Source organism: Gopherus evgoodei, chromosome 1 (genome assembly GCF_007399415.2).
Source record: "Gopherus evgoodei ecotype Sinaloan lineage chromosome 1, rGopEvg1_v1.p, whole genome shotgun sequence".
In the NCBI taxonomy this organism is placed as follows: Eukaryota; Metazoa; Chordata; order Testudines; family Testudinidae; genus Gopherus; species Gopherus evgoodei.
The window spans coordinates 3,482,217-3,507,438 of NC_044322.1; the positions used below are offsets into that span (position 1 = coordinate 3,482,217).

A 25,222-nucleotide genomic window follows, 5' to 3' on the forward strand; every position below is an offset into this window, starting at 1 on the left:
CAGTATTCCTTGCCCAATCAACTGACCTACTCAAACAAACTAGGGAAATGCAACCTAGATAGAGCTATACTAGAAGGTGGGTGCATAACTGGTTGGAATACCGTTCCTAGAGAGTAGTTATCAGTGGTTCACAGTCATGCTGGAAGGGCATAACCAGTGGGGTCCCGCAGGGATCAGTTATGGGTCTGGTTCTATTGAATATCTTCATCAGTGATCTAGATAATGATATAGAGAGGACACTGATAAAGTTTACGGATAATACCAAACTAGGAAGGGTTGCAAGTGCTCTCCAGAACAGGATTAAAATTCAAAACAATCTGGACAAACTAGAGAAATAGTCTGAAGGAAACAGGATGAAATTCAACAAAGACTAATGCAAAGTACTCCTCTTAGGAAGGAACAATCAGTTGCACACATATAAAATGGGAAATGATTGCCTAGGAAGGAGTGCTGCAAAAAGGGATTTGGGGATCATAGTGGAACACAAGCTAAATATGAGTCAACAGTGTAACACTGTTGCAAAGAAAGCAAACATCATTCTGAGATGTATTAGCCAGTGTGTTGTAAGCAAGACATGAGAAATCATTCTTCCGCTTTATCCACACTGATAAGGTCTCAACTGGAGTATTGTGTCCAGTTCTGGGCCTCGCATTTCAGGAAAGATGTGGACAAATTGGAGAAAGTCCAGAGAAGAGCAACAAAAATGATAAAAAGTCTAGAAAACATGACCTATGAGGGAAGATTGACAAACCCAAGTTTGTCTAGTCTGGAGAAGAACAGACTGGGGGAGGGGAGGACGAATCATGATAATAGTTTTCAAGTACATAAAAGGTTGTTACAAGGAGGAAGGAAAAAAATTGTTCTTGCTAACCTCTGAGGACAGGACAAGAAGTAATGGGCTTAAATTTCAGCAAGGGTGGTTTAGGTTGGATGTTAGGAAAAATTTCTTTTCAGGGCAGTTAAGCACTGGAATAAATTGCCTACGGAGGCTGTAGAATCTCCATCACTGGAGATTTTTAAGAGCACGTTAAACAAACACCTGTCAGGGATGACGGAGATAATATTTAGTCCTGCCATGAGTGCAGGGGACTGGACTAGATGACTCCTGAGGTCCTTTCCAGTCGTACGATTCTATGAAACTGCTTCCTCCTCCACGCTGTCTGGTTAGCAGCAAGGGCTTCATTCACAGCATAGGCAAGTCAGGTTCCTTGCTCCCCGTACCAGGTCCCACCGTGACTTGTAGCAGCCGGAAGCAGCAATTACAGGGAAAACCTGGTTTTACTCCTATATCCCTGGACTGGAGCACGCTCAGTTGCTCTGTGAGGATGGTGCATGGTGCACATGCAGTCTGGTCAACACTAGGAGCAGCGAGAGGATGGAGCATGCTCAGTGAGGACAGAATCTTCAGTGATTTAACTACTAAAATTAGAGAAGTCTCTACTGAGCATGTGTGAACTGAGATTTTTCCACGGTTTATAACTTGCCTGCATTTGGTTAGATTCCCACAGATACAGCACAAGCATACCTCTGACTCAAAGGCCAGCCCCTGCTAAATTTCAAGTCCACGTTCCAAAATATGGAGACACTAGAGCTGTTCAAAGAAAAGGTCTGAAGATTTTTTTTTTTTAAATATGGGCAAAACAATATTTTCCATAGCCTCATTCTCAGAGATGGTTGAACCAGTTTGCTGAAATTTAAAAAAAATCAGCCCAAGGCAGACACCCAAAATGAAAAATTTCAGTCCAAATGGTTAAAATATCATAAAATTATAAGCAACTGGAAACAGGGTCTTATATTGGAAAATGTTGATAGAGTCACAGAGTTTAAGGACAAACGTGACCGTTATATATTCTAGTCTGACCTCCTGTCTATCACAAGCCATAAAATTTCACCCTGAGTTATTGAGCTCAATAACTTGTGGTTCAATAAAGCAAAACTTATCTTTGGCTAAAGAACATCTTCCAAAAAGGCATCTAGTCTTTATCTGAAGACATCAAGACCCGGAGAATCCACCATTTCCCTTGGTAGTTTCAGTGATTAATCATCCTCACTGTTAAAAATCGGTGTCTTATTCATAATCTGAATTTGTCCAGCTTCAGGTTCCAGCCACTGGTTCTTGCTCTGCCTTTCTGTGATAGATTAAAGAGCTCTTTAGGACCTAGTATTTTCTCCCCATAAGGGTACTTACTCGCTTTAATCTAGTCTCTGCTCAATCTTCTTTTTGATAAACTAAACACACTGAGCTCGCAAGCCCTCCAATCGTTTTTGTGGTTCTTTTCTGCACCCCCTCCAATTTTAAATATCCTTTTACAAATGTGGATGCCAGAACTGGATGGACTATTTCAGTATCAGTCTCAACAATGCCATATAAAGAGGTAAAATAACCTGCTAAACTCAGAGTTGTGAGTTCAATCCTTGAGGGGGCCATATAGGGATCTGGGGTAAAAATCTGTCTGGGGATTGGTCCTGCTTTGGGCAGGGGGTTGGACTAGATACCTCCTGAGGTCCTCTCCAACCCTGATATAATTCTATGATTCTATGATCTCCTGTTTACATCCTGAAAGGATACTAGCCCTTTTCGCCACAGCATCACAATGTAAGCTCATGGTCAGTTGCTTGTCTGCCATTACCCCTAGATCCCTTTCAGAGTCACTACTTTCTAGGATATAGTCCCCCATTCTGCAAGTACGGTCTGCATTCCTTGTCCCTAGATGTATCACTTTGCATTTGGCTGTATTAATACGCATTTTGTTTGCATGGGCCCACCTTACCAAGCCATCCAGATCACTCGGTACGACCGCCCTGTCATCATCATTATTTAACACTCCGCCAATCTTGGTGTCATCTGCAAACTTCATCAGCAGTGATTTTATATTTACTTCCACATCATCGATGAAAACGTTGAATAGCGTTGGGCCTAGTACCAGTCCCTGCAGAAACCCCCTGGAAACATCTCCTGCCGGTGAGAAGTCCCTACTGATCAATACTTTGAGATCTGCCAGTTCTTAATCCATTTAATGTGAATAAGTGGGGCCACTGTAAGAAAGTCTGGCCACGAAGAACTGGAGGAGGTATCCAGGCCCCGGGACCTTCAGCAACTATAGAAACTTAGAGTAAACAATTATCCTGCTCTACAAAAGGGATGTGAGCCAGAGTTTTTGCTAGTAATTTTAATGGAAATGGCCTGGGGGCGCTGGATGAGATAAAACACCTTATATTTAACTTGGCACCACATCCTTTGCCTCAGATTTCATAGAGTCACAGGACTTAAGGCCAGAAGGGATCATTTTGATCTGACGTCCTGGAAGACACAGGCCAGAGAACCTCCCCCAGTGAATTCTGCATCTAGTCCAATAACTTCTGTTGGAGCTAGAGCATAACTTTTAGAAAAACATTCAGTCCAAAGACTTCAAGCACTGGAGAATCCACTCCACCCCACAGTAAATTGTTCCAGTGAGAGAGAGCTCCTCCAGTGGCGGAGTTCAAAGCAATGCAGGAGATGCAGTGGTGCATCTCAGAGGAGTTATTGCACCAGGATGTTCCCAAGGCTCAGGTACTCTTCTAGACGTTGGAGTCGGCTGTTTCAAGTCTGTATTTTGGAGGGCATGGCATGTAACGGATGACCTATGCCTAAAGATTATAACAGATAGCATCTGTCTAAGGGAAAGTAAGAAGCACAAGTGGATCAGAATTATCCAAAGGCCTAACCAAACTCTGGGCACAGAGAGAGACATACTGTCCCGATAAGGTAACATCAACAAAAAGTTTAACTCTTTTATTACCTTCCAATGAATGGAGGCCCTTTTCTTTGGCAGTCTCATACACGCTGTTGAATTCATCTCCGAGGTTTGGGTCAGCACCAGCTGCAAGCAGGATCTTTACCACACTGTTATAAAATATAATGAGAACAGGATCATCAGGAAAGTTTCTCGATCAGAAGGAACATCAGGAACTAGACACCTTCAGAGTTTGCAAAGGGAAAAAATCTCAAGGCACATAAGATGGGAAGAGAATTCAGCAAAAAATTTGCTGCCAGCAAAGGAGAGTTAAAAAAAAACGACACTGCTTAATATTAACAATCATAAGACGACTGGACTGAGGAGGCATTCGGAGAAGTGGGCTACTCTGTAGATCCACATGCGTTGTGCAACACAGATATGTTCAACAGAGGCCAAGTCCAAAACATCTGCACAGAAGTGACTAAGTGCCATGCACTACATTTCCAGGCACTGGACTGGACTGCCATCCCATAAGTCACTCTTCATAGTTGAAAATGCAACCAAGACACACCCAGCAGCCAAACATTTGACGTCAGACCCCTGTAAAGGATGGATTCTAATGGCAGCCTAAGGAAAGCAAAATTCAGTTATGAGGTTGTTACATATTTTTAAGGCACTAGTCACAATAGCAGCTGGGCTTCTTTTACATCTAAGACAACAAATGCATGGGACTCCAGTACCTGGCACCACAGAAGCTCAGTAAGGAAGCTGTGGGGTGGCAAGGTGGCCTATAGATATCTAGACTCCCACCTTCTGATATGGCGCTTTCACTTGAGACTTGTACTTTGCCTGGACACAACTAAATGAGTTGGTCCTTGAAATGGGAACTCTCCTGCATCCAAGGTTGGATATGAAAAGCATGGCTCAGTCCTTAGCCCCTTTTCTGCCATCACAAGGGAAGGACCCACCTGAGTATCCCAACAATAGATTTCAATTGCTTTCATTTTATTGTGCATTGAAAGTGAAACATGTAACTTCTAAGTGACACTATGCCATATGAACGTTTTCCTGGGGACCCAACAACTGGTGTGAAATTATCAGTGGAAAGAGTCCAGTGTATGGGATGCAGCTCAGTAGCTGGAAGGACTTTTAAAAAGTGATTTTATTTTTTGAGGTTCAGGAGATAACTAGTTGCTGTTTTAACACGAACACCAATAAAGAATTTGGGGAGAAGACTCCAGGAGGCGAGAGAGAGAGAAGAGAAAAACAACGATGATGAAAGCACAGGGTGAGACTATGAGGTATGGTTTTGTTTGCAGATCCTCAATGAACTGAATTGGGTGATCACAATAGGCCAGTGCCTGCCCCATCACAAAAAAACACAGTTATAATTGACAATACTTGTCACCTTTGGTGGCAGTCCCAGGACAGAGGTTGAGGAAGAGAAATAATCAGATTCTTATTGTCCCTAAAGGTAGTGGTGAGGCATATTGATAGAAGAGTGAAGAGGGTTGCGGAATCTCTCACTGCTTCTGCTCATGCTTGTCTGGAGACATTGGACTGTAGTCTCCAGAGTTGTCCAAATTGTCACCATTCCCCAGCAGGACTATTCAGCACACAGAAAAAGAGACGGGCTAGATTTGGTGCAGAAGGCCTCTGAACCAAACAACCATCAGGCAAGAATTAGATTTTTTACCATTTCTGAAAGCAGCTTGAAGCCAGTTATTCTTTTTCCTGGGTTCAGGCCTTCCATGGCAACTAGCCAGTAAAATGTTATACAGTATTCATCACAGGCGAGATAGCTTACAGGCTGGCAGAGGTTCTTCACTATGCACACCACAGATTGACTGACATGCATCTGCAGGCTGCTTTTTGTCAAGTCACATTTAAAATTTACCTTAAGTTCCTCCCCCATTTAGTCCTTTACAGTAAATACAATTAGCAGAATGGAAGGCAGTTGTTCTGTACTCTCAATAAGATACATTAGCAGAGGTGTATTTCTTGCCTTCCGCAATTGACACTTGAATTGTGTATAAAGTCCAATTTAGTGGACTGAGCACAAAGTTGCGAGTCAGGAGACTTGTGTTCTCAAATATATCACCGATTTCTTGTGAGACTGTAGGGACTTCACTATGTTCACATTTTCAGACCTGGCTTCATTTCTGAGTGTTTTTTCAAGAGGTGCCTAACATCTGCATCTCCCAGATTTCAAATGAAGCTGTGGGTGTTTGCCCCCATGTTGCTGCACAGGAGCATTCAAGATCAAAATGGTCTCCTGAATCAGTGACCTGTCCTCTGCATTATTTATCACTTCTCCTAATTTTTGTGTCATCTGTAAACTTTAACAGTGATGATTTTATATTTTCTTCCAGTTCATTGATAAAAATGTTAAACAGCTAAGAACCGATCCCTGCGGGATTCCACTGGAAACATCTATTCTACGATGATTCCCCATTTACAGTAATATTTTGAGTCCTATCAGTTAGCCAGCTTTTAATGCATTTATTGTGTGTCGTTCTAATTTTTAATCAAGATGTGCAGTATCAAGACAAACATCTTATAGAAGTCTCTGTAAATTACACCAACACTATTACCTTTATCAACCAAACTCGTAATCTCATAAAAAAAATCAAGTTAGTTTGACAGAATCTATTTTCCATAAATCCATGTTGATTGGCATGAATTACATAATCCTCTTTTAATTCTTTATTAATTTAATCCCTTATCAACCGACCCATTATCTTGCCTAGGGTCAATGTCCAACTGACAAGCCTAAGGGTTATCCTGTTTTCCCTTTTTAAATATAGGCACAATATTAGCCTTCTTCCATGTTCTGGAAATTCTTCAGTGTTCCAAGACTTGTATAAAATCAACTTTAACAGTCCAATCAGCTCATAGGCCAGCTCTTTTAAAACTCTTGGATGCAGGTCATCTAGACCACTGATTTAAAAAGGTCTGTCTTTAGGAGCTGCTGTTAAACATGCTCCTGAGATACTATTGGAATGGAAAGAGTGTTGTCATCATCATCATCAGATAAGACGATATTTGATCTTTTTCCCAACTCCAGAGCCGTAATATTTATTGAACACTTTTGGCTTTTCAGTATTATTACTGATAACTCTACCATTTCCATCTAGTAACAGACCAATTCCTTTGTTAGGATTCTTTTTGTTCTTAATATACTTTAAAAACTCCTTCTCATTGTCCTTAACTCTGCTAGTCATAGATTTCTTCTTGCGTCCCTTTACTTCCCGCTTCAATTTCCTACAATTCCTAGCTTCTGATTTATATTCATTACTATCAACTTCCCTTTTCTTCCATTTGTTTAAATATCACAGCTTCTTCCTCAGCTGTGGGACTGTGGCTTTTTGGGCATCTACTAAAGTGTTCTTAAATAATTCCCAATATCAATCACATTTTTCTGATTAGATCCTTCTTCCCAGCTGATCTGGCTCATAATTGTTTTGAGCTTTGTGAAACTGGCACCTTTAAAGCACCAAGTATATATATTATTGATTTGGACTTTATTCTATTGGCACATTGTAAATGTGACCAAGAAGTCATGTTCACTTGTACCAAAGTTACCAATTTTAATGATGTGCTCAGTTTCTTCTCTGTCAAGATGAGGTCTAATATGCAACTCCCTGAGGTTGGATGCAACACTTTTTGAGTTAGGAAACTGTCATCTGTAGTATCACGCATGTGGTTGGATCAGATGATCACAGTGGCCCCTTCTGGCCCTTAATATATGAACTCAGGAATCATTTCTAAATGCAGAGCAGATTGCCTTCAGCACACTGATGATATACAAGTGTCTTTTTTGTTCTGTGGATCCTATATTTGAAGGACTGTTTGGAGGATATGTCCATTTGGATGTGTCACTGCCACCTTGTTCTCAGTCTTCAGTAAAGAAGTGCCAGACAGAAGTCATGGATACCAGGGGGTTCCTTCCTCTTTTGGATCCCATGTTCAAAGGTAGAGAGCCAGTTTAAAGATACCGGTATTATCTTCAACTACATCTTTACCATGGAAAACCCCAAGTCTGCGACAAAGGTGCAAAATCTGTGATGGGGGGGTCATTTGTGCAATTTGCACTACTATTCTGTCATAGCCACGCACACCAGATCAATTACTGCAACTCTCTCTCTCAGCAGGCTTCCCAGCAGTGCCTCTCTGACATTTGCAGCTTGTCCAGAGTGCTCCAAGCTGGTATTGTTGCAATTTAAAGCCCTCAGCAATGAAGGTTTTGGCTACATTCAAGTCCTCCTCTTCAGCCTTGTCCTGAAGGGTATCTGCACTCAAAGACTGCCTGGTTTTTAAGGGTCCCCACTACTGTAGTTAAAATTGACAGGCTATGACATATCATAGGGTCCATCCTCTCCATCTTAAGAATAAAAAAAAACCCATTTTAAGAAGAATGAGCCCAAGTTCCAGTATGGGACTTGAATCCACAACTTTCTAGCCCAGCGTGGAGACAGCCACTGAATGAGTCATACGGCTAACACATAAACAATGACTCTCAACTTCCTTGGCAACTCCCTCCATCAGCTTTTCCCTTCTCCCTGGCCGTGTTTGTTGAGTGTTCTTCCTAGGCTCTTTATCCACCATCAACCTCTATGTTCTCAGCAACTCTTAGGAAGGCTCTTTCTCTTCATTCTTAACTCAGACCATGAGAGTTCTCTTGGTAATGTTTGTTTTCATAAAAATGTTAAAGAGTTGCAGAGAGGCAGTGCTGAAATGTGAAAGCAGGAGGACATGGACGCAGTACTCCTGGGTTCTGTTCTGTACAACTGTCTGTTTCATTTTCCCCATCTGTAAGTATGTAGCCATACTTCTCTACCTCATAAGGCTGCTGGGAGGCTGAATGGTTCATAATATAGCAGCATGAGTCACTACTGGGAGTCTAACCTTAACTCTAAAATTTGGTAGTACAGAACCCTGTCCCAAGATGACAGCTCTGATACAGCATGTCACACATTCCAAATCAATTCCCATCCGACTGCTGTAAAAAGGAAGTGAAAAGAGCTCGCTGGTCTCAACTCAAAAGGACAATTGTCTGTTGTAAGATTAGCCTCTCTATCCAATCATCCTTCAATCTAACCTCCTTCTTCTGTGACATGCGGTCCCTTCTAGGCAACTAATGTCACCGAATTTTCCTTCACAGAGCCAGCCAGACATTTCTGGAATCACAAGTATTGATTGCACCTGTCCAATTTGCAGGTAATAAGCCATTCAAGCAAAGTAGCCTTTGCTAATAGTGCAGTGATAGTGCAATGGAAATACAGAAGTCGTCATACTCATCAACAAAGCATGTGAACATAATCAGAGGAAATAAGGCAACTTGAAAATGTATATAAAATTGTATATAGTTTTTTATATACATATAACAAGGATGCAGTATGGGCTAGTGGTCAGAGGAAGGGAACAGGGCCAGGAGTCCTGAGTTCTATTGTCTGCTGTCACTGAGTCACTGGGTGACAATGAGCAAACCACCACCTCTCTGGCCCTCAGTTTCAACATCTGTAAAATGGGGGTAATTCATTCCTACCTCTGAGGAGAGTTGTGAGGCTTAATTAAGCTTTATGAACCATTATGAGATCCACTGATGACAGTGCCGTGTGGAATGGCAGAGGGGAAAGTACATTCCCTCATTATTTGTGCCCTGTTCTTTCTTCTGTACCAGCTCACAATTATTACTGGTAAGTGAGTCAGCGCAAAGGCTGTGATTTAAATCCAGGATTCCCCTCACCTTGTTTATGATGTATCTCCTGTTCATTCCCTCCGTCAGGCTACTGGGTGGCTCTGGCAGAGTACTACTCTCCCCTCAGTGAGGTGGTGCGCTTGGAAGAGACCTGCAGTATGTCTGAGCTGTAAAGGCAGGCTTTCCTCGATAACTCACCTGTGCTCAATAGCCTCATCAAGCCCTGGGTTTAATTTGCTGATCGAGTTTTAATTTGATCAGAGACAGAGGCTGTTCATCTGTGCAAATATAAATCTAAATTGACCCTGGTGATGACTCAGAGGGCAATGCTTAACTGAAGATCACTGGGCAGTTCAATCGATTGCAGTAAGTGCTTTCTGCTTTTAGAGGCTGGGCCAGCATATTGTTAAGACAAAAAAAAAGCAAGGCACCTGGGGGGAGAGAGCTGGCCTTGGCTGGGACTGCCCTGCAAACCTACCAACACTCAGGCAGCTGGAGTTGGTGAACCAAGAAGGGCAGTGATCCTAGTGACCAGGAGTTACAAAACACAATGCAAGGCCTTCAAGGGATTTTGATGAGGGGCAGTGCTGGGCTTTAGTGGAAGCTGCAAGTCCTGCTGGACACAAAGAGGATCCCTAGAATAGCTATATCTTAACTTTCTGTAGAATTCAGCGTGGGAATAGAGGGGTGGTTGTAAGGAAAGAACAGTTACTTACCTTCCCGTAACTGTGATTCTTTAAGACGTTGTCATCCGTGTGAACCTCAAACTAGATGCGCACGCACCCTATGCATGCAAGAGCAGAATTTTTTTGAATAGCAAATTCCACTGGGCTCCATCTGCGCCATGTATGCCTTTCTACCCCTACCACACACACCGTAGAGCATAAGTGGCACAGCAGCTGCAACCATCCTTCAGTTCCCTTGCTAATGCAGGATCCCAGAAAAAGAAGAACTGCAAAAAAGCAGGGATGGAGATTGGGTCGGGGATCCACATGGATGACATCTCATAGAATTGAGGTTACTGTACCCGTGGCACACAAGAGCTTAGTCTCCAGAGGGCTGTAATACTTTGGTTTAATTTCAGTTGCTGGGATTAGGGGGCAGCTGTTAGGTAGTGTGGGTGGCCTGTGATACACAGGAAGGCAGACTAGATGATCGGGTGGTCCCTTGGGGCTTTAAAACCTATGACTACAAGGTACGTAACCGTTCCCTGTTCTTTGAGTCTGTGGGGGGGGGGATCCCACTCCAGGTCACTGATAAGCTGTGTCCCAACTGGACAGTGGGACTGAGGAGTCGTGACTGCCACTAACTAAACAGCGATTGTAAAATTGCCCTACCAGGTTTGGCATCTGACCTTGCAGCTACATCAAGGGTTCAGTGTTTAACTAGAGTCAGGGAGTTACTCCATTTAGCTGCCTCACAAATTTCAGCTATGGGGATGCTCCTGAAGCATGCAGAGAGAGAATACCTTTTGGGAGAACTGAAGGATGCTTGTGGCCGCTCCAACCTTTATGCCTTAAGGTGAGGGAACAAGGATATAACTGATACATGAGTGGCCCTACAGACACTGCTATTCAAAAGATTTCAATCTTGCCCGCATGGGGTGCATGAGTCCTTACACAGGATCCCCACGGGCATGTACTGAAAGAAAACAATACTGCAACAACTGACGCAACACCCAAGGGATGTCATCAGAGCCTCCTCTCCAACTGGCTCTGTGCAAAGGCAGCACAGCTCACACCTGCATAGCTAGCACATTATGCATGCAAGTCTACATGCCAATGAAGCTCTTGACTCTAGAAGCTTCAGGATATTTATCCCAGTTGCCCAGCTCTGCTTCAGAGACCTCCGAATTATATGCCTGAAGTGGAAAGACTGAAAGAGAGGATATGAAGCAGACATATGTACCTAATATAGGTATTAGACTGTGCCAGTTAATCACATCACTGCCTATAGACACTGAGAGAATAGCTCCAGACAAGTCATACTCATTATATGCCTTAGAACATACCCACTGATCTATACTGTGCATGATGCACTATTATTATTAATAAAAAACACATATACAGCGCATTAGATGTACAAAGTGCTTTTCACTCAAAGAAGAGACATATTCCCCAGGCACAAAGAGCTAACAAGTGAAACCTGGCGACACACAGGAGAAGGAGGGCCAGGGGATTAGCGAGCAGGAGAAGCAGGGAAAAATTGCACAGAGAGGTAGGGTGTTTTGGAGGGATCTGAAAGACGAAAGACCAGGTGCTTGGTGGATAAGCAAAGGGAAGGTGATCCAGACGTGTGGGATTGCAGCAGAGAGGGCATGAAGCTGAGAATGGGAGAAGGAGATGGAATTGGGGAAGGGGATAAAGTGAGAGGATTGGAAAAAGTAAGAAGTGAGAGCAGCAGTGACTACCACAGATGCAGCAAGATCACACATGGCCTTGTGAGCAAGGATGCGGAACATCCCATTAAGAGATAGGGAGCCAAGGGAGGGACTCAGTTAAAAGCATTAAAAGGTGTGGTCAGGGACGCATTAGGTGAGAAAGAACACAAGTACCAATAAAAACTAGGACTAGTCCCTGCTCCTTTAAGAGAGCATTATGGGATCTTTAAAAGGGAAAGTTTCACAGTGGGACACGCACATGTAGAGATCCCTTCCTTCTTACTGAAACTCTTTTTGGAGAGCCACTTCTTCACAGCACCTACAGGGGATAAGCTGACAAGGGCCTCTGCTCAGCTGTGTCATTTATTGGTGTTAGGTGTGAACTGCTCATTTCAGTGCAGAGGGGGGAATCGAGTGTTGAGAGGGAGGGGGATGGACAATGGAAATGAAGCTATAAATTCACATGGGGAACTAAAAGAATTATAGATTCACATAAAAATAAGTCACGTGCCTATCATCACCCTGATCATGTTGCTTATATGTTGCGTCCCTTTCCCAAAGGCTCTGTGTAGCTTTGTCCTCTTAGGTTGTACACCAGGGGTTCTCAAACTGGGGTTCGGGACCCCTCAGGGGGTAATCAGGTTATTACATGGAGGGGTCATGAACTGTCAACCTCCACCCCAAACCCCGCTTGCCTCCAGCATTTATAATGGTGCTAAATATATTAAGAACTGTGCTTAATTTATTGGGGGGGGTCGCACTCAGAGACTTGCTGTGTGAAAAGGATCAGCAGTAAAAAAGTTTGAGGCTCACTGTTGTACACTATCCAGGGAAAGGACTTTGCCTCTGACACAGAACCCCTCTGCAGCCTTGGTCAAGTTATTTAATCTTTGTGTCTTTAGTTTCACCTCATCCATAAAACACAAACAGCATACCTACTAGTTAAAATGTTATTTACTGTGCAGAGGGCCTGGTTCAAGTAGGCATCAGGAGGCAGTCTAGCTGGGTGAGCACAAAAGATCTCTTCCCCTACAACACACTTGAATGCAAACAACTTGCTAAATTCAAGAATCATCTTCCTAGTGCTCCCCACAACCCTCCAACTAGCCCTGCACATAATGTTGTGATTACAGTGGACAGGAGCTGGAAATTTATGGAGGCAAACCAGTTTGAAGACCTACCCCAGAATGCTTAGGACAGCCTTGCCTGGGTAAAGTCTCTTCACTGCCCCGTGCCTCAGGTTCCCCACATGTCTATTTGAGTTAATAACATTTACCTCCCTCACAGCTGGCTATGAGGAAGTTAACTGAAGCTTTTAAGCCATTCATGTTATTCACTTTGGGACAGCGGAACTAAAATGTTCTCTTCAGGGTTATACTTACAGGGCAATGCTGCACAGTTTAAGATGCCCGTGCTACAGGGCAGGTTTGAATACAAGAACCTTAGATAAAAATCAAAAATACATTTCTCTCAACATCCGTTTTTTAAAAACGTAAATGATGCTGGTTGTGTGTTTTACAGACAACCTAAGAACTCCAGACCAAACCTGAACTACCTAGTGGTTTCCCTTTGTTGTTGTTATTATTGTTGGTATTCCAGTAGTGTCCAGAGGCCCAAGCTGAGGTCAGGGCCCTTCTGAGCTAGACACTGTACACACACAGAGTAAGAGACAGCCTCTGCCTCAGAGCTTACAGTCTAAATAGCCAAGCACACCTAACCGACGGGGACAGATGTAAATAAACTGGATGTATGTTTAGTTTTGAGAAGAGAGGTTCCAAATATGTTAAGGGCTGTTATAAAAAGGATGGGGATCAACTGTTCTCCTTGGCCACTGAAGGTAGGACAAAAAATAAAGGGCTTAATCTGCAGCAAGGTTAGGGACTGGAACTACCTTTCTAAGTACAAGAGTAGTTAGGCTCTGGAATACGCTTCCAAAGGGGTTTGTGGAATTCTTATCATGGGAGGATTTTACAAACAGTTTGGCCAACCTCCTGTTAGGAATGGTCTAGCCTCAGTGCAAGAAACTGGACTAGAGAACTTTCGAGATCCCTTCTAACGCTACATTTCAATGATTCTAGGACAAACGATAAGAGAGGATGTGACGCACCCAAGGTCACACTGTAGGTCATGGCAAAGCCGGACACAGAACCCTGGTCTCCAAGAACCCAGTCCAGCGTCTGGACCGCACTACCTTCATTCCACTCAGCGAGGAAATATCCATTTCTAATATAACAGTGCTGTCAACAACGACTGAGTCCAACCATATGCATCAGCTGAATCCACAAGCTTCTGATCCAGAGATGAGAAAGATTACAACTTGATACTATTCACACTTCGTTAAAATACACAGGAATGCACCCTATTAAATAACGCTAAACTTTGCTATTCTGCATTAGGTAAATAAGCCACTTCTTTCTAATCCAAAACTCCCTAGCTAGGCAAGGCTGAGAGGTGTATATGCTGAACTGGAAACACACCTCACACTGGAATACTACTATTTTACCTCAGCAAAAGGATTCCAAGTATGATTAGAAACAAGTCCTGGTTACAGAGAACAATCAGCTGGGCCACAGTCAAAGTGAAAGGAACCTTGGCACTGAAATTAACAGAGCCGTAACAGGATGCTACAAAAGCATGTATCTCTGTGTGACAAATATCCCGCAGAAGCAAGACCTTAGTGTAAGATGAGCAGGGGGCTCAAGGTTTTGAAACTCAAGTGATTTTATTTCCCATTAAACAGGTTTTCCATTGAATCTGTCCGGTTCTTTATCTGCAGCAACCGGCAGGAGAGGGAAATGAAAGCTTTTCCCTTCCTATTCCTAACATTACTTCCATCTTCCCTGTCGTCTACTAGCCTTGCCAGATCCCTACAAATACCTTAGCCCTGTTTTCTCCTTCCATCACCCCCTTGAAACCATCATCTTTCCAGCTGAGAAGGACTGGACAGCAACAGCTGCAGGGGTCACAGGCGAGGGATGCAAGAACTGGCCGTCCCCCAATAGGATCTGAGTTCACTGGCTTCGCAGTGTTTCCCAAACACTGATAAAGGGGCCCAGAGTATTGTGACCAGAATATTAGACTCCTCCCTTCCTTCCCAATGAGTCTTGTGATGGGCTCTGAGGCACCCCACTCCCTGCCTCCTCATAAGCAGTTCACATGCTAACCTTCAACAGAGCTTCAAAGGGCAGCCCAAACCTCTGCTCCTAAAGCAGGAAGGTCTCCACTGTGATTCAGGGTCACAATGGAATAGAAGGGAGCGGGCACTGGCTGGGACAGCTGCAAAGTATTGATCTATGGGGTTGTTTTATATCGACTGAGATGTCACGAACAGCATCAATAGTGCAGTGAGGACTCGAAGTGCAGTGCACTCCAAAAAGGGACTTTGTAAAGATGGCATTATGGGACTTATGTTTATTTTCTCTCAGTGACTCCAGACTGAATATGCTCAGTCAGACTGCCAGCACCGTAAATTCCCGTGGCATCTGAATGCCAACCTGAAACCTTTGCTCAAGTACCAGCAACACCTAAAACACGTGCCATCGGAACTTAGTTTACAGTTTTGCTGATGCGTGATTTCCCATACTGATGTTGGCTCTGCTGAGCTATGAAGGACCACAGAGTAAAAACTTACTTTGGTCAATAACATCTGCTGCTATGGCTGGATATACACGGAGGCAGGTCTATTAAGTAAGGAGGACTCGTTTCTACATTGTCACTTGTCAGAGTAGAGAGACACTTCAAAAAATTCAGCATCCTACAACTGTTAGCATAAGTCAGACAATGCAATTAACTTAGGCCTATAAGTGCCAGAAAGCATGTTGCCCAGATCACTATTAAGCAGGTGTACAGTTTGATAGGCCAGCATGGAGGGGACTGACATCTTTAACCTGTTCAGGTAATGTTGTTCTCACCCCACCGCAAATGGAGCTTTACATGAGAGAAAAAGAAAATAATTACAATATGTCCAGAAACCCAAGAGGCACCTTGCACTGGAAAGGAGATGTATAGCTATCTCGAACTCTATGGCTAAACCTGTGTCACTGAATCAAAGCCACCAACTCCTAGTGCTCTTTTAGCTCCATTTACATAGTACCTCAGCCCCAAACTACATATCTAATACCAGGGCCAGGCTCTTTAGGAGTCAGCTTAAACAGGCCAGTATTTGTACTGCATCTGCGAGTGGACAACTTGGAGGGAATTTCAGACATTCTTTGTGTCATTTTCCAGCTCAGTACATTTCCTGGCCAATGGCGAAACCCTACTGGGTACACTGTAAGGCTAGAAATAGCAGCAGAGGTCAAATATGCTCCTGGTGTTACCCCTGTGATGCCAATGGAGTAGTTATGCTAGGGATGAGTTTGGCCGTAGCGTATGCTTGTTTCCAGAAGTAAGTGAAATATCTAAATAACCGTTCATTACGTTTACAGATGAGTCATAGTGAATTTCAGATAGTCAAGGCCTTTGCTTAAAATTATATGCAATAATCATCCACAATGTGCGTGCGGCAAATAAACCTGATTCACCCAACACAGCTCAAAGTTTCAGTCTTTTTGCCAGACACCCAAATAAGAAACCCCGCTGTTAGTCTTGTGCCAATGCAGAACAAGACTAGACTATGTCCTGAAGGCCTTTTAGTGCTTAGAGGTTTTTGTTACCAGTTCTACCTGATTTTATGCTATGTATCTTAAATAGTAAGAAGGGTGATCCATCTGGGGTAATTATTATACCATGAACAGCCTTTCTCCTTGTCTCCCTTCGAGCCTTTGCACCTCCCCAAGCCCTGTTCTGGTCCACTAGTCACTCGGAATGGTCAACAATCGTCACAGTCCATCGCTGACCATTGTCCATCAGCAGAGGTGGGAAGCTCCAAATCCATCCCTCTGCGGACATGCAAACAACGAGGCCCGTTGCTGCTCGGACATCAAAGTTAAACAAACAGACCCAAACCCCCGCCTCTCTGCCCATCCTAAGGAGCTCCCCAAGGAGGTCACGACTTTCAGCTTGTCATCGCACACATCAAAGTTTGCACCACACACGAACTCGGCACACGGATTGGAATCGTGTCGCCCGAGAGCGGATATTCAGCTTTTGTGCCCCGCTTTAATCCTGTGTTTTCCCAAGTAATTAAGCCTTTTTTGCTTATGAACTTGTGACTAAGTAAAGCATCTCTGAGAGGTTGTAACATCAAAGCTCATTCTACCGTCTGTCCCACATTTTCTAAAATTGGATTTCTCTTTCTCTCTTTTTTTTTTAAAGAAAAACTAATTGAATTTAGTTGTAGACTGAATATATTTAAGAGTGCCTTTAAAGGTTACCAGAAGCCACAGTGATCATCCTGGGAACTAAAGAGGTCGGACACAGAGTCAGCCCTTTTGGTTCATGAAGGCACAGCATGAAAGCCACAGCACTCGCCCCACAAACTAGTAGCAAATCCTACTGCAGCAACTTGAGACTTTAGCTCAGTTACTGACACAGTGCGGCCTGCACCAGTACCACCGCAAGGCTACAATCTCCTCAAATCTCAAGATAAACAGGCGAGGTCTGATCAGTACTCGGATGGGTGTCCTCCCAAGAAAACAAGAATGCTGCAAAGAAACGGCGCTGGTGATTCAATGCATAGTGCTCTCCCCTTTCAGCCAGTAAACCAGTTGGGGTTCTTGGTTGTCACGCTGTACATAGGTAAATGAAGAGTATAAATATACGGTTTCAGGTTTAACCAGCAACCACATCCCAGAACTGCACAAGAGGGAGACTCCGAATGCAGGTTGTTTAGATGGAATCCATGTGGGTTTATCAAAAGGAAAAAGCAGCATAGCAACTTACCCAGGAAGGTCACAAACAATGCTGTAAAACAACTTACCTAGAATTTCTGTTTATAGCTGCTACCATGAGGGCTGTCCAGCCAAGCTTGTGCCTAGCATTCACATCGGTGCCTTCCAACAACAACCTATACAAAACAGAGTGAGACGGCTTCATAAGATTTTGTTTTTCCCCTACAGACATAGGCAAGGGTGCTGAATGGATCAAGGGCCTGGTAACAGAATACAGAATCTTTCATCTCAAGGTCACTGGTTTCAGTGGAGCCCCGGCCAATAGTGACTGAAAGTTGTTATGGTCTAAGAGCTCTTCAGCAGCCGATAAGAAATGAATTGGTGGGTCTCAATCCAATTCCTAGTAGACAGGTAACATCATAACTAACAGGCTTGAATCCTTTTAAGGTTGCTCACATGGATCTTAACAATTTACCAATATGCTGGAGGAGGGGAAGCTGGTTGACACACATACTCATGGACGACTAGAATTTTTGCACTGAGTAATAGCCATAAAGGATTCAAGGCTGGGTATCATGGGAAGGCCAGCAGCTCTTGAAGTGCCACATACTAACATGGCACTATTTTGGAGCATTCTTGCATGGCAGTAAAAGTCTTATAGAGGCATCAAACAAACCTTTGTGCTCTTTCAATAAAGATCTTTCCACTCGTTTTGGACCACATTCCTAACAGACTCCTAGCGTCCACTACAAAACTAGTCCTTACTTGGCTATTGCCAGCTTTATTTCTTAATCTCCTCCACATTCTGACTCTCCTCACGGTTATGGTCCTCTGCCCCTGCCGCTAATCCTATACCCCCAGTATTATTAGCTTAAACCCTATTTGCAACTGATCCCAAGCAGTATGCTAGAAAGGTGTTTTTCTTTGTTATTCTTATTCTTTGTTATAGTACTGAGTAAGTTTGATTTCTTTGTTAATGGCCAAGACTTTTATATTTTAAATCCATGGTACATCCACATATTGAACACCGAGTTCAGATGGGTCGCCCCTTCTCAAAGATATATTAGAATTGGAAAAGGGACAGAGAAGGGCAACAAAAAGGATCAAGGGTACGGAACAGTTTCCATCTGAGGAGAGGTTAATAAGACTGGGACTTTTCAGCTTAGAAAAGAGACAACTAAAGGGGGGATATGATAGAAGTCTGTAAAATCATGACTGGTGCAGAGAAAGTGAATAAGGAAGTGTTATTTACTCTTTAACGTAATACAAGAACCAGGAGTCAGCCCAAACCAAAAGGAAGCACATCTTCATGCAATACACAGTCAACCTGTGAAACTTGTTGCCAGGGGTTCAAAAAATAACTCAATACGCTCATGGAGGATCGGTCCATCAATGGCTATTAGCCAAGATGGTCAGGGATGCAACCTGGTGCTCTGAGTGTCCCTAGTTTCTTATGGCCAGAAGCTGGGAGTGGACAACAGGGGGCAGATCACTCAAGGATTGCTGTTCTGTACATTCCCTCTGAAACATCTGCCATTAGCCACTGTCGGAAAACAAGATATTGGCCTAGATGGATCACTGGACCATTCTTATGTTGTTAGTTGGCGGACCAAAAAAGAATCTGAAGAGTAACTTGACTCAGCAACTCAACTCAGCAAAAGACTCAGTAATTAACAGCAAAAACTTTCTAAGTACATCACAAGCAGGAAGCCTGCCAAACAAAGTGGGACCACTGGATGACTGAGGGGCTAAAGGGACACTAAAGAAAGATGGGGCTGTTACAGAAAAGCTAAATTAATTCTTTGCACCTGCTTTCACTGCAGAGGATGTGACAGAGATTCTTGCACTGGAGCCATTCTTTTTAGGTGACAAATCAGAGGAACTGTCTCAGATTGAGATGTCAGTAGAGGAAGTTTTGGAACAAATTGATAAATTAAGTGGTAATAAGTCACCAGGACCAGATGCTATTCACCCAAGAGTTTTGAAGGAACTCAGTTATGAAATTGCAGAACTACTAACTGTGGTATGTAACCTATCACTTAAATCCGCTTCTGTACCAAATGACTGGAGGATAGCTAATGTGACACCAGTTTTTAAAAAAGGCTCCAGAGGTGATCCTGGCAATTACAGGCCAGTAAGCCTAACTTCAGAATCAGGCAAACTGGCTGAAACTAGAGTAAAGAACAGAATTATCAGACACATAGAGGAACACGATTTGTTGGGGAGGAGTCAATATGGCTTTTGTAAAGGGAAATTATGCCTCACCAATCTATTAGAATTCTTTGAAGGAGGTCAAGAAACATGTGGACAAGCGTGATCCAGTGGATATAGTGTACTGGACTTTCAGAAAACCTTTGACAAAGTCCATCACCACAGGCTCTTAAGCAAAGTAAGCAATCATGGGATAAAAGGTCCTCTCATGGATCAGTAACTGGTTAAAAGACAGGAAACAAAGGGTAGGAATAAATGGTCAACTTTCAGAATGGAGAGAGGTAAATAGCGGCGTCCCCCTTGGAGGCTGAGTCTGTTGTGTGCATCTCTCACAGGAGTTCCCCAAACCACCAAGGCACACCGATTCCACTGCAAGGGGCCCCGCATAGCCATGGAAAAGGGACAGATCTGCCCTTAAGAAAGGTATTGACTCTATCTCCCTTCATCTTTGTGGAATTTTAACTCTGAATCTCTTAGGTCTTGTATGCCGATGAGAGGGGTTCTCCCATAAGCGCAGGTAATCCACCTTCCCAAGAAGTAGTAGCTAGGTGGACAGAAGAATTCTTCCATTCACCTAGCACTGTCTACACAAGAACTTAGATAAGCTTAACAATGCCATTTAGGGGTGTGGATTTTTCACACTACTGACCAATGAAGTTAAACCAAACGGTGTGGCATGGCTGAGACTGGGGTAATTTTGACTGCCACGGGCCGCCGGGGTTAACAGTTCAGGCCGGTTTATGGTAAGCTTAATGCTTATTGGTTAATCAGTTAACTGTTTAACCTTTTACATCCTTAGTGCACATGGTGAGCACGGACAGTCAGCAGGCTAAATCTTTTGGCTATTGACTTCTTGGATAGTTATATTCAAGAGTTAGTGATGTTGAAATTGACCAAGATCACTACAGGGATACAGTCAGCACTAAGGACATCTTAGATGGGTTCATAGTTCAATGGGCCAGTGGCAGGAACAAACATTTGGGAGGCCACATATTTATCAGATGAACAGACTTCCAAGTAAACATTTACCAGATTTCTATCACACTCACAGTAAGGTCACTAATCCAGACGATTTTAGTCACTGCATGAAAAAATGGTGCTACCACCATATAACCCTGATGTGTTCCAAGCAATCTGTCTTTGTTCATCCTTGAGATAAGTCTTCCACCTCCCCCTGCACCTCCTTCCATTCTTGAGTCTAATCACTGAAAAGAGGCAACAGAACTTTAAGCATGCCCTTGCAATCTGAAGAGCTCTCTTGGGGATTGTCTACACTGTGAAGTTGTCGACAAAACTTTTGTCTTTCATAGGTACTTAAATGAAAGACAAAAGTTTTGCCGACATAAGTGGCAGTGTGAATGCAGTTTTGCCGGCAGGAGCGCTCTCCTGCTAACAAAGCTAATGCCACTTGTGGAGCTGGAAGTATTTTGTCAGCAAAAGTGCCAATAAAGTACCAAAAAAGAGCGTTTACGCATACTGACTTTAAAAGTCTTTTAAAAGCTGCATGGTGTAGATAAGCCCTTAGATACAGGTTGGCAGAAAGAAAAAAAACATCCCTGCCTGTTCAGAATTCTCTCCTGACCCTGTGTAAGGCACAGTAAGTGCTGGAGCACATGGCATGGCAGCCTGTGTGCAGTGCAGATTGTTATCTTTAGCGAGCAGCAGTGCATAAGGGCTGTGTTTACAGTAATAACAGAGACATGCTGGGCTAGTCCGTCTCAGACTCATGGCCACTGCTGGACACGGCGGTTAAGCGTCTCGCTCGACGTGGCATTGCCTGCAGCATGAATCTACACTGCTGCTCCATCTGCCAACTTCACTTTACACAGTCCCTTTGGATAGAAATGGAGTGCCAATAACCCCAACAAAGGCTTCCTTGGGAGGATCTTTGTGTGGCACTGTCTCCTCACAGAGTTTCAATGCCAAACTGTCCACTTCAGACAGTCCCAGCTTACTGTAGCCCCATGGACCAAATTCAACCCTGTCTTCCAATGAAGTTAATGCATCCACTCAAAACAGAGCTGAATTTGGCCCCAAATCAACAGGAGGCAGAGGCGGAGAATGGTATCATTTCATGTCTGATCTTTACCATCTGACTCCAGCCCAACGTCCTTTATGTTAATACCGAATTCTTTCACCCACCACGGTACACAGCCTTCCTGACATCCTAACACTGCGCTGGACAGGGAGGGCGAGGGCTCTGAGGTGGTACCAAGCACTCTCTCCCTCAGAGGTGCCGGGTTGGCTGGTTCTTGCTTGCGTGCTCAGGGTCTAACTGATAGCCATACATGGGTAGGGAAGGAATTTTCCCCCAAGTCAGATTGGCAGTGACCCTGGAGTTTTCCACCTTTCTCTGCAACATGTGGGTGCGGGTCACTTGCCAGGATTATCTGGGTGTATTGCATTAAATCATTTCCCTACCATTGCAGAGACATCAAGTACTGGTGCACGGCAGTCCCTCCTATTCTCTGCCTGTTGCACACAAGAATCTGGTCTCCTCTGGGTCTCCTTTACTATGGTCTCATTTCAGTTGTTGGGTTTAGTGTGCAGGTGCTGAGTGAGGCTGGTGGCCTGTGAGATACAGAAGGTCAGACCAGCTGACCTGCTGGTTTCATCTGGCCTGAAATTCTAGGGCTCTGAGGCCATAGTTCAGTAATGACTCAGAGGAAAGAGTGCAACCAAATGATCTCACATTTTCACTTGGTTTACTTTGACCATTTGAAAGCACTTTGTACATAGTCAGTTTCACCATTTCCCCTGTACAGTCAGTTAGTCAATTTCCCCTGTTTGGGTGGGTCATTCACACAGTAACAGGGCAATAAAACCCTTTAACACTACAAAACTGGCAGAATTCAGGGGTGGGCAGGTCTGGCTTGTGAAACTTGTTTTTTTAACTAATAAATAATAGTGCCTGGTTTTTATCTAGCATCTTTCATCAGAGGGATTCATAATAGTTCACAAAGAATTGCCCCATTTAAGTTAACTGAGATCCAGGAAAGTTAATTGGCTTTCCCAGTCAGTGACAGAGCCATGAACAAGATTTCTCAGTTCCCCTATACTAGCAACAAGAGCACTGTGACTCCCTGAAAAACACCCAAGTATTTGCTTTTACATCTCATGCAACCTGCTACACAACAGCTTTGTAAGTGCCTGCACTTGAATTCCATTGGGACTCTCTCAGCCCTACTCCTCATCACCAGGAAGGTGCACCTCGTACTGGGAAGGACTGGTGCAAAGGCATTGCTTCCTTTTAGAAAGCATTCACAATTATGGAGATTGTGAAACAGTGACAGGCTTTTCCTAAAAACTGCTCTGGAAATTCATTTATCAATATATGCCATATGTGTTCTTCTTTCATGATCATTCAACTGTTGATGGCCCTGATACCCCAATTAAACCTCCCACAGAAGACCTCACACCCACACAAAGGGTGCCAGAGTACTCGCTAGAGAAGCTGATACAGGGTCAAGGCCTAAGGTATTGGAAGTAATCAAGCAGTTTTCCATTTAGGAACCCATCTTAAGTAATCTGAAGCATGTGGAACGCCAAATGATCAAACCTAGTACGAAAAATTACTAGAGTCACATCATGTGGTGTAATACACATTGACATTTCATTTAGGAGTATTTTTTTAAAACACTGCAAGATGCCGAGCAACTTAACAGATTTGCTAGACAACTGAACTTTATGTTCAGTGTGCGTGAGTCTATCATTGATATTTTCCCAGCCTGATTTAATGATATGACAATCGATAAAGTGACGACCACTGTTCAGATCCTAGACAGCCAAATGTATTTACCAGCCGGGACATATTTTTTAATTAAATAAAATCCTCTGATCAATGCTTAGGATGTCTATCGACATTTTAACCAAACAAGATCCAGGGGGCTCACTGTTAACAATTTAACACATACATGCACTTCCAACAATATGAATACCATCACCACATTTTTTTATGAGACAAACACATCCTCAGCTGTTGGGTACACGGAAATCAGTGTCAATAAGTAAACATCTGGGATGTGAACTGATGAAAGGCTGAGCTTCTCAAACAGTTTCGAAAGAATCTCAGGATTATCAAAGTTCGGACTCAGTTTGCTTTGGTGTCAAAGAGTTTGGATGTTCCTCTAAGCCAAGCTGGACAGTTCACAAGGATGGATTTTCTTGTGAAATTTCCAGTACAGTTGCTTTCTTGAGAACAGTTTCTCTCATGGTATTTGGGCACGTCTGGTTCCAGTTCTATATGAAAACCGCCCTTTGCCTAGTTGGTAACAATGCAAAGATCCACCAGTAACTCCGTGCAGGGCAACATCTCCTTTTAAATAAGAAGAGGGTTTGATACGACTCAATGAGCTGATCAGCAAAGTATCTTGAGGTGCTTTGGAATTTTCCGACAGGGCTCAAGATGGGTGCGAGGGGAGAGTGACACACATTGCTTTTGGAGTAGATACTATTTTGCCTTGAAGTAAACAGGACCTAAAACTCTGACACTTTGATCTACCCAGAAAAGAGATAAATGACCCAACTTCCCGGTCGCCGAGTATCTCCTGTTGCAATGCAGCAACTTTTCTTCTCCCTCCAGGCTGTCCCTAGACAGATGTGGCTTCTATTCATCCCTCCTATCCCATGAGTTCTGGGTGAGTAACTCAGTGACACTGCTGCTTAAAGCCAGAGCCCAGAGGGCATGTTTGAGTTTGTGCTCAGCGCCTGGGAGCATGCCCAGCTCACCCTCCTGACAGGTGGAGGAAGAGGAAACTTGAACTTTTGCAACAACAATAGCTTCTGTTTCTCTCGGTTGGTTGCTTACACATTTCTCCGCCCACCCCAATATGTTACTGTTTAACTAAGTGGCTCTCCAACTTTTTTACTGGTTACCCTTTTCACATAGCAAACCTCTGAGTGTGATTCCCCTTATAAATATATAAACAAGTGTCTTTAATTTAACACCATTATAAATGCTGGAGGCAAAGCAGGGTTTGGGGTAGAAGCTGACAGCTCGCGACCCCCCATGTAATAACCTTGTGACCCCCGAAGGGTCCCAACCCCCAGTTTGAGAACCCCGACGTTTAACTGCAGGGGTGGCTCACTCTCCTGGGACATGCCCTCAGCTCTGCAACTTTAACTGCAAGAAAAAACAGTATATTTTAACATTACAGCATAAGCACCTCTTCTAAACTCTAGTGAAAGGGTCTGTCCATCCAGGAGGACTACTTAAGCCACTGCAAAAACCTCTGATCATGCTCTTGTCATCCAAGAGGCAGGCTGCCTAAAGACTACAGTTGCTTCTGAATCCTTTAGTTATCATCTAATGGCCAATAATTACTGCCTTGGTACAGTACAACTATTCTGTATATAGAAATCAATCCAAAACATTATAAGGAATCAAGACAGACAGTTAAACCACAGCACAGGGAAAGAGAATGAAAGACGTATAGGCAAG

General features: G+C 43.5%; 1 protein-coding gene across 1 annotated transcript in view; it reads right to left on the reverse strand.

Moving 5' to 3' along the window:
- The window catches only part of CLPB (ClpB homolog, mitochondrial AAA ATPase chaperonin), a 131,722-nt gene that overhangs the window by 93,903 nt on the left and 12,597 nt on the right, over nucleotides 1–25,222 (reverse strand). The window contains 2 exon segments of the mRNA XM_030556433.1: nucleotides 3,783–3,886; nucleotides 17,661–17,747. Of these exon segments, the coding sequence (XP_030412293.1) occupies nucleotides 3,783–3,886; nucleotides 17,661–17,747 (191 nt within the window).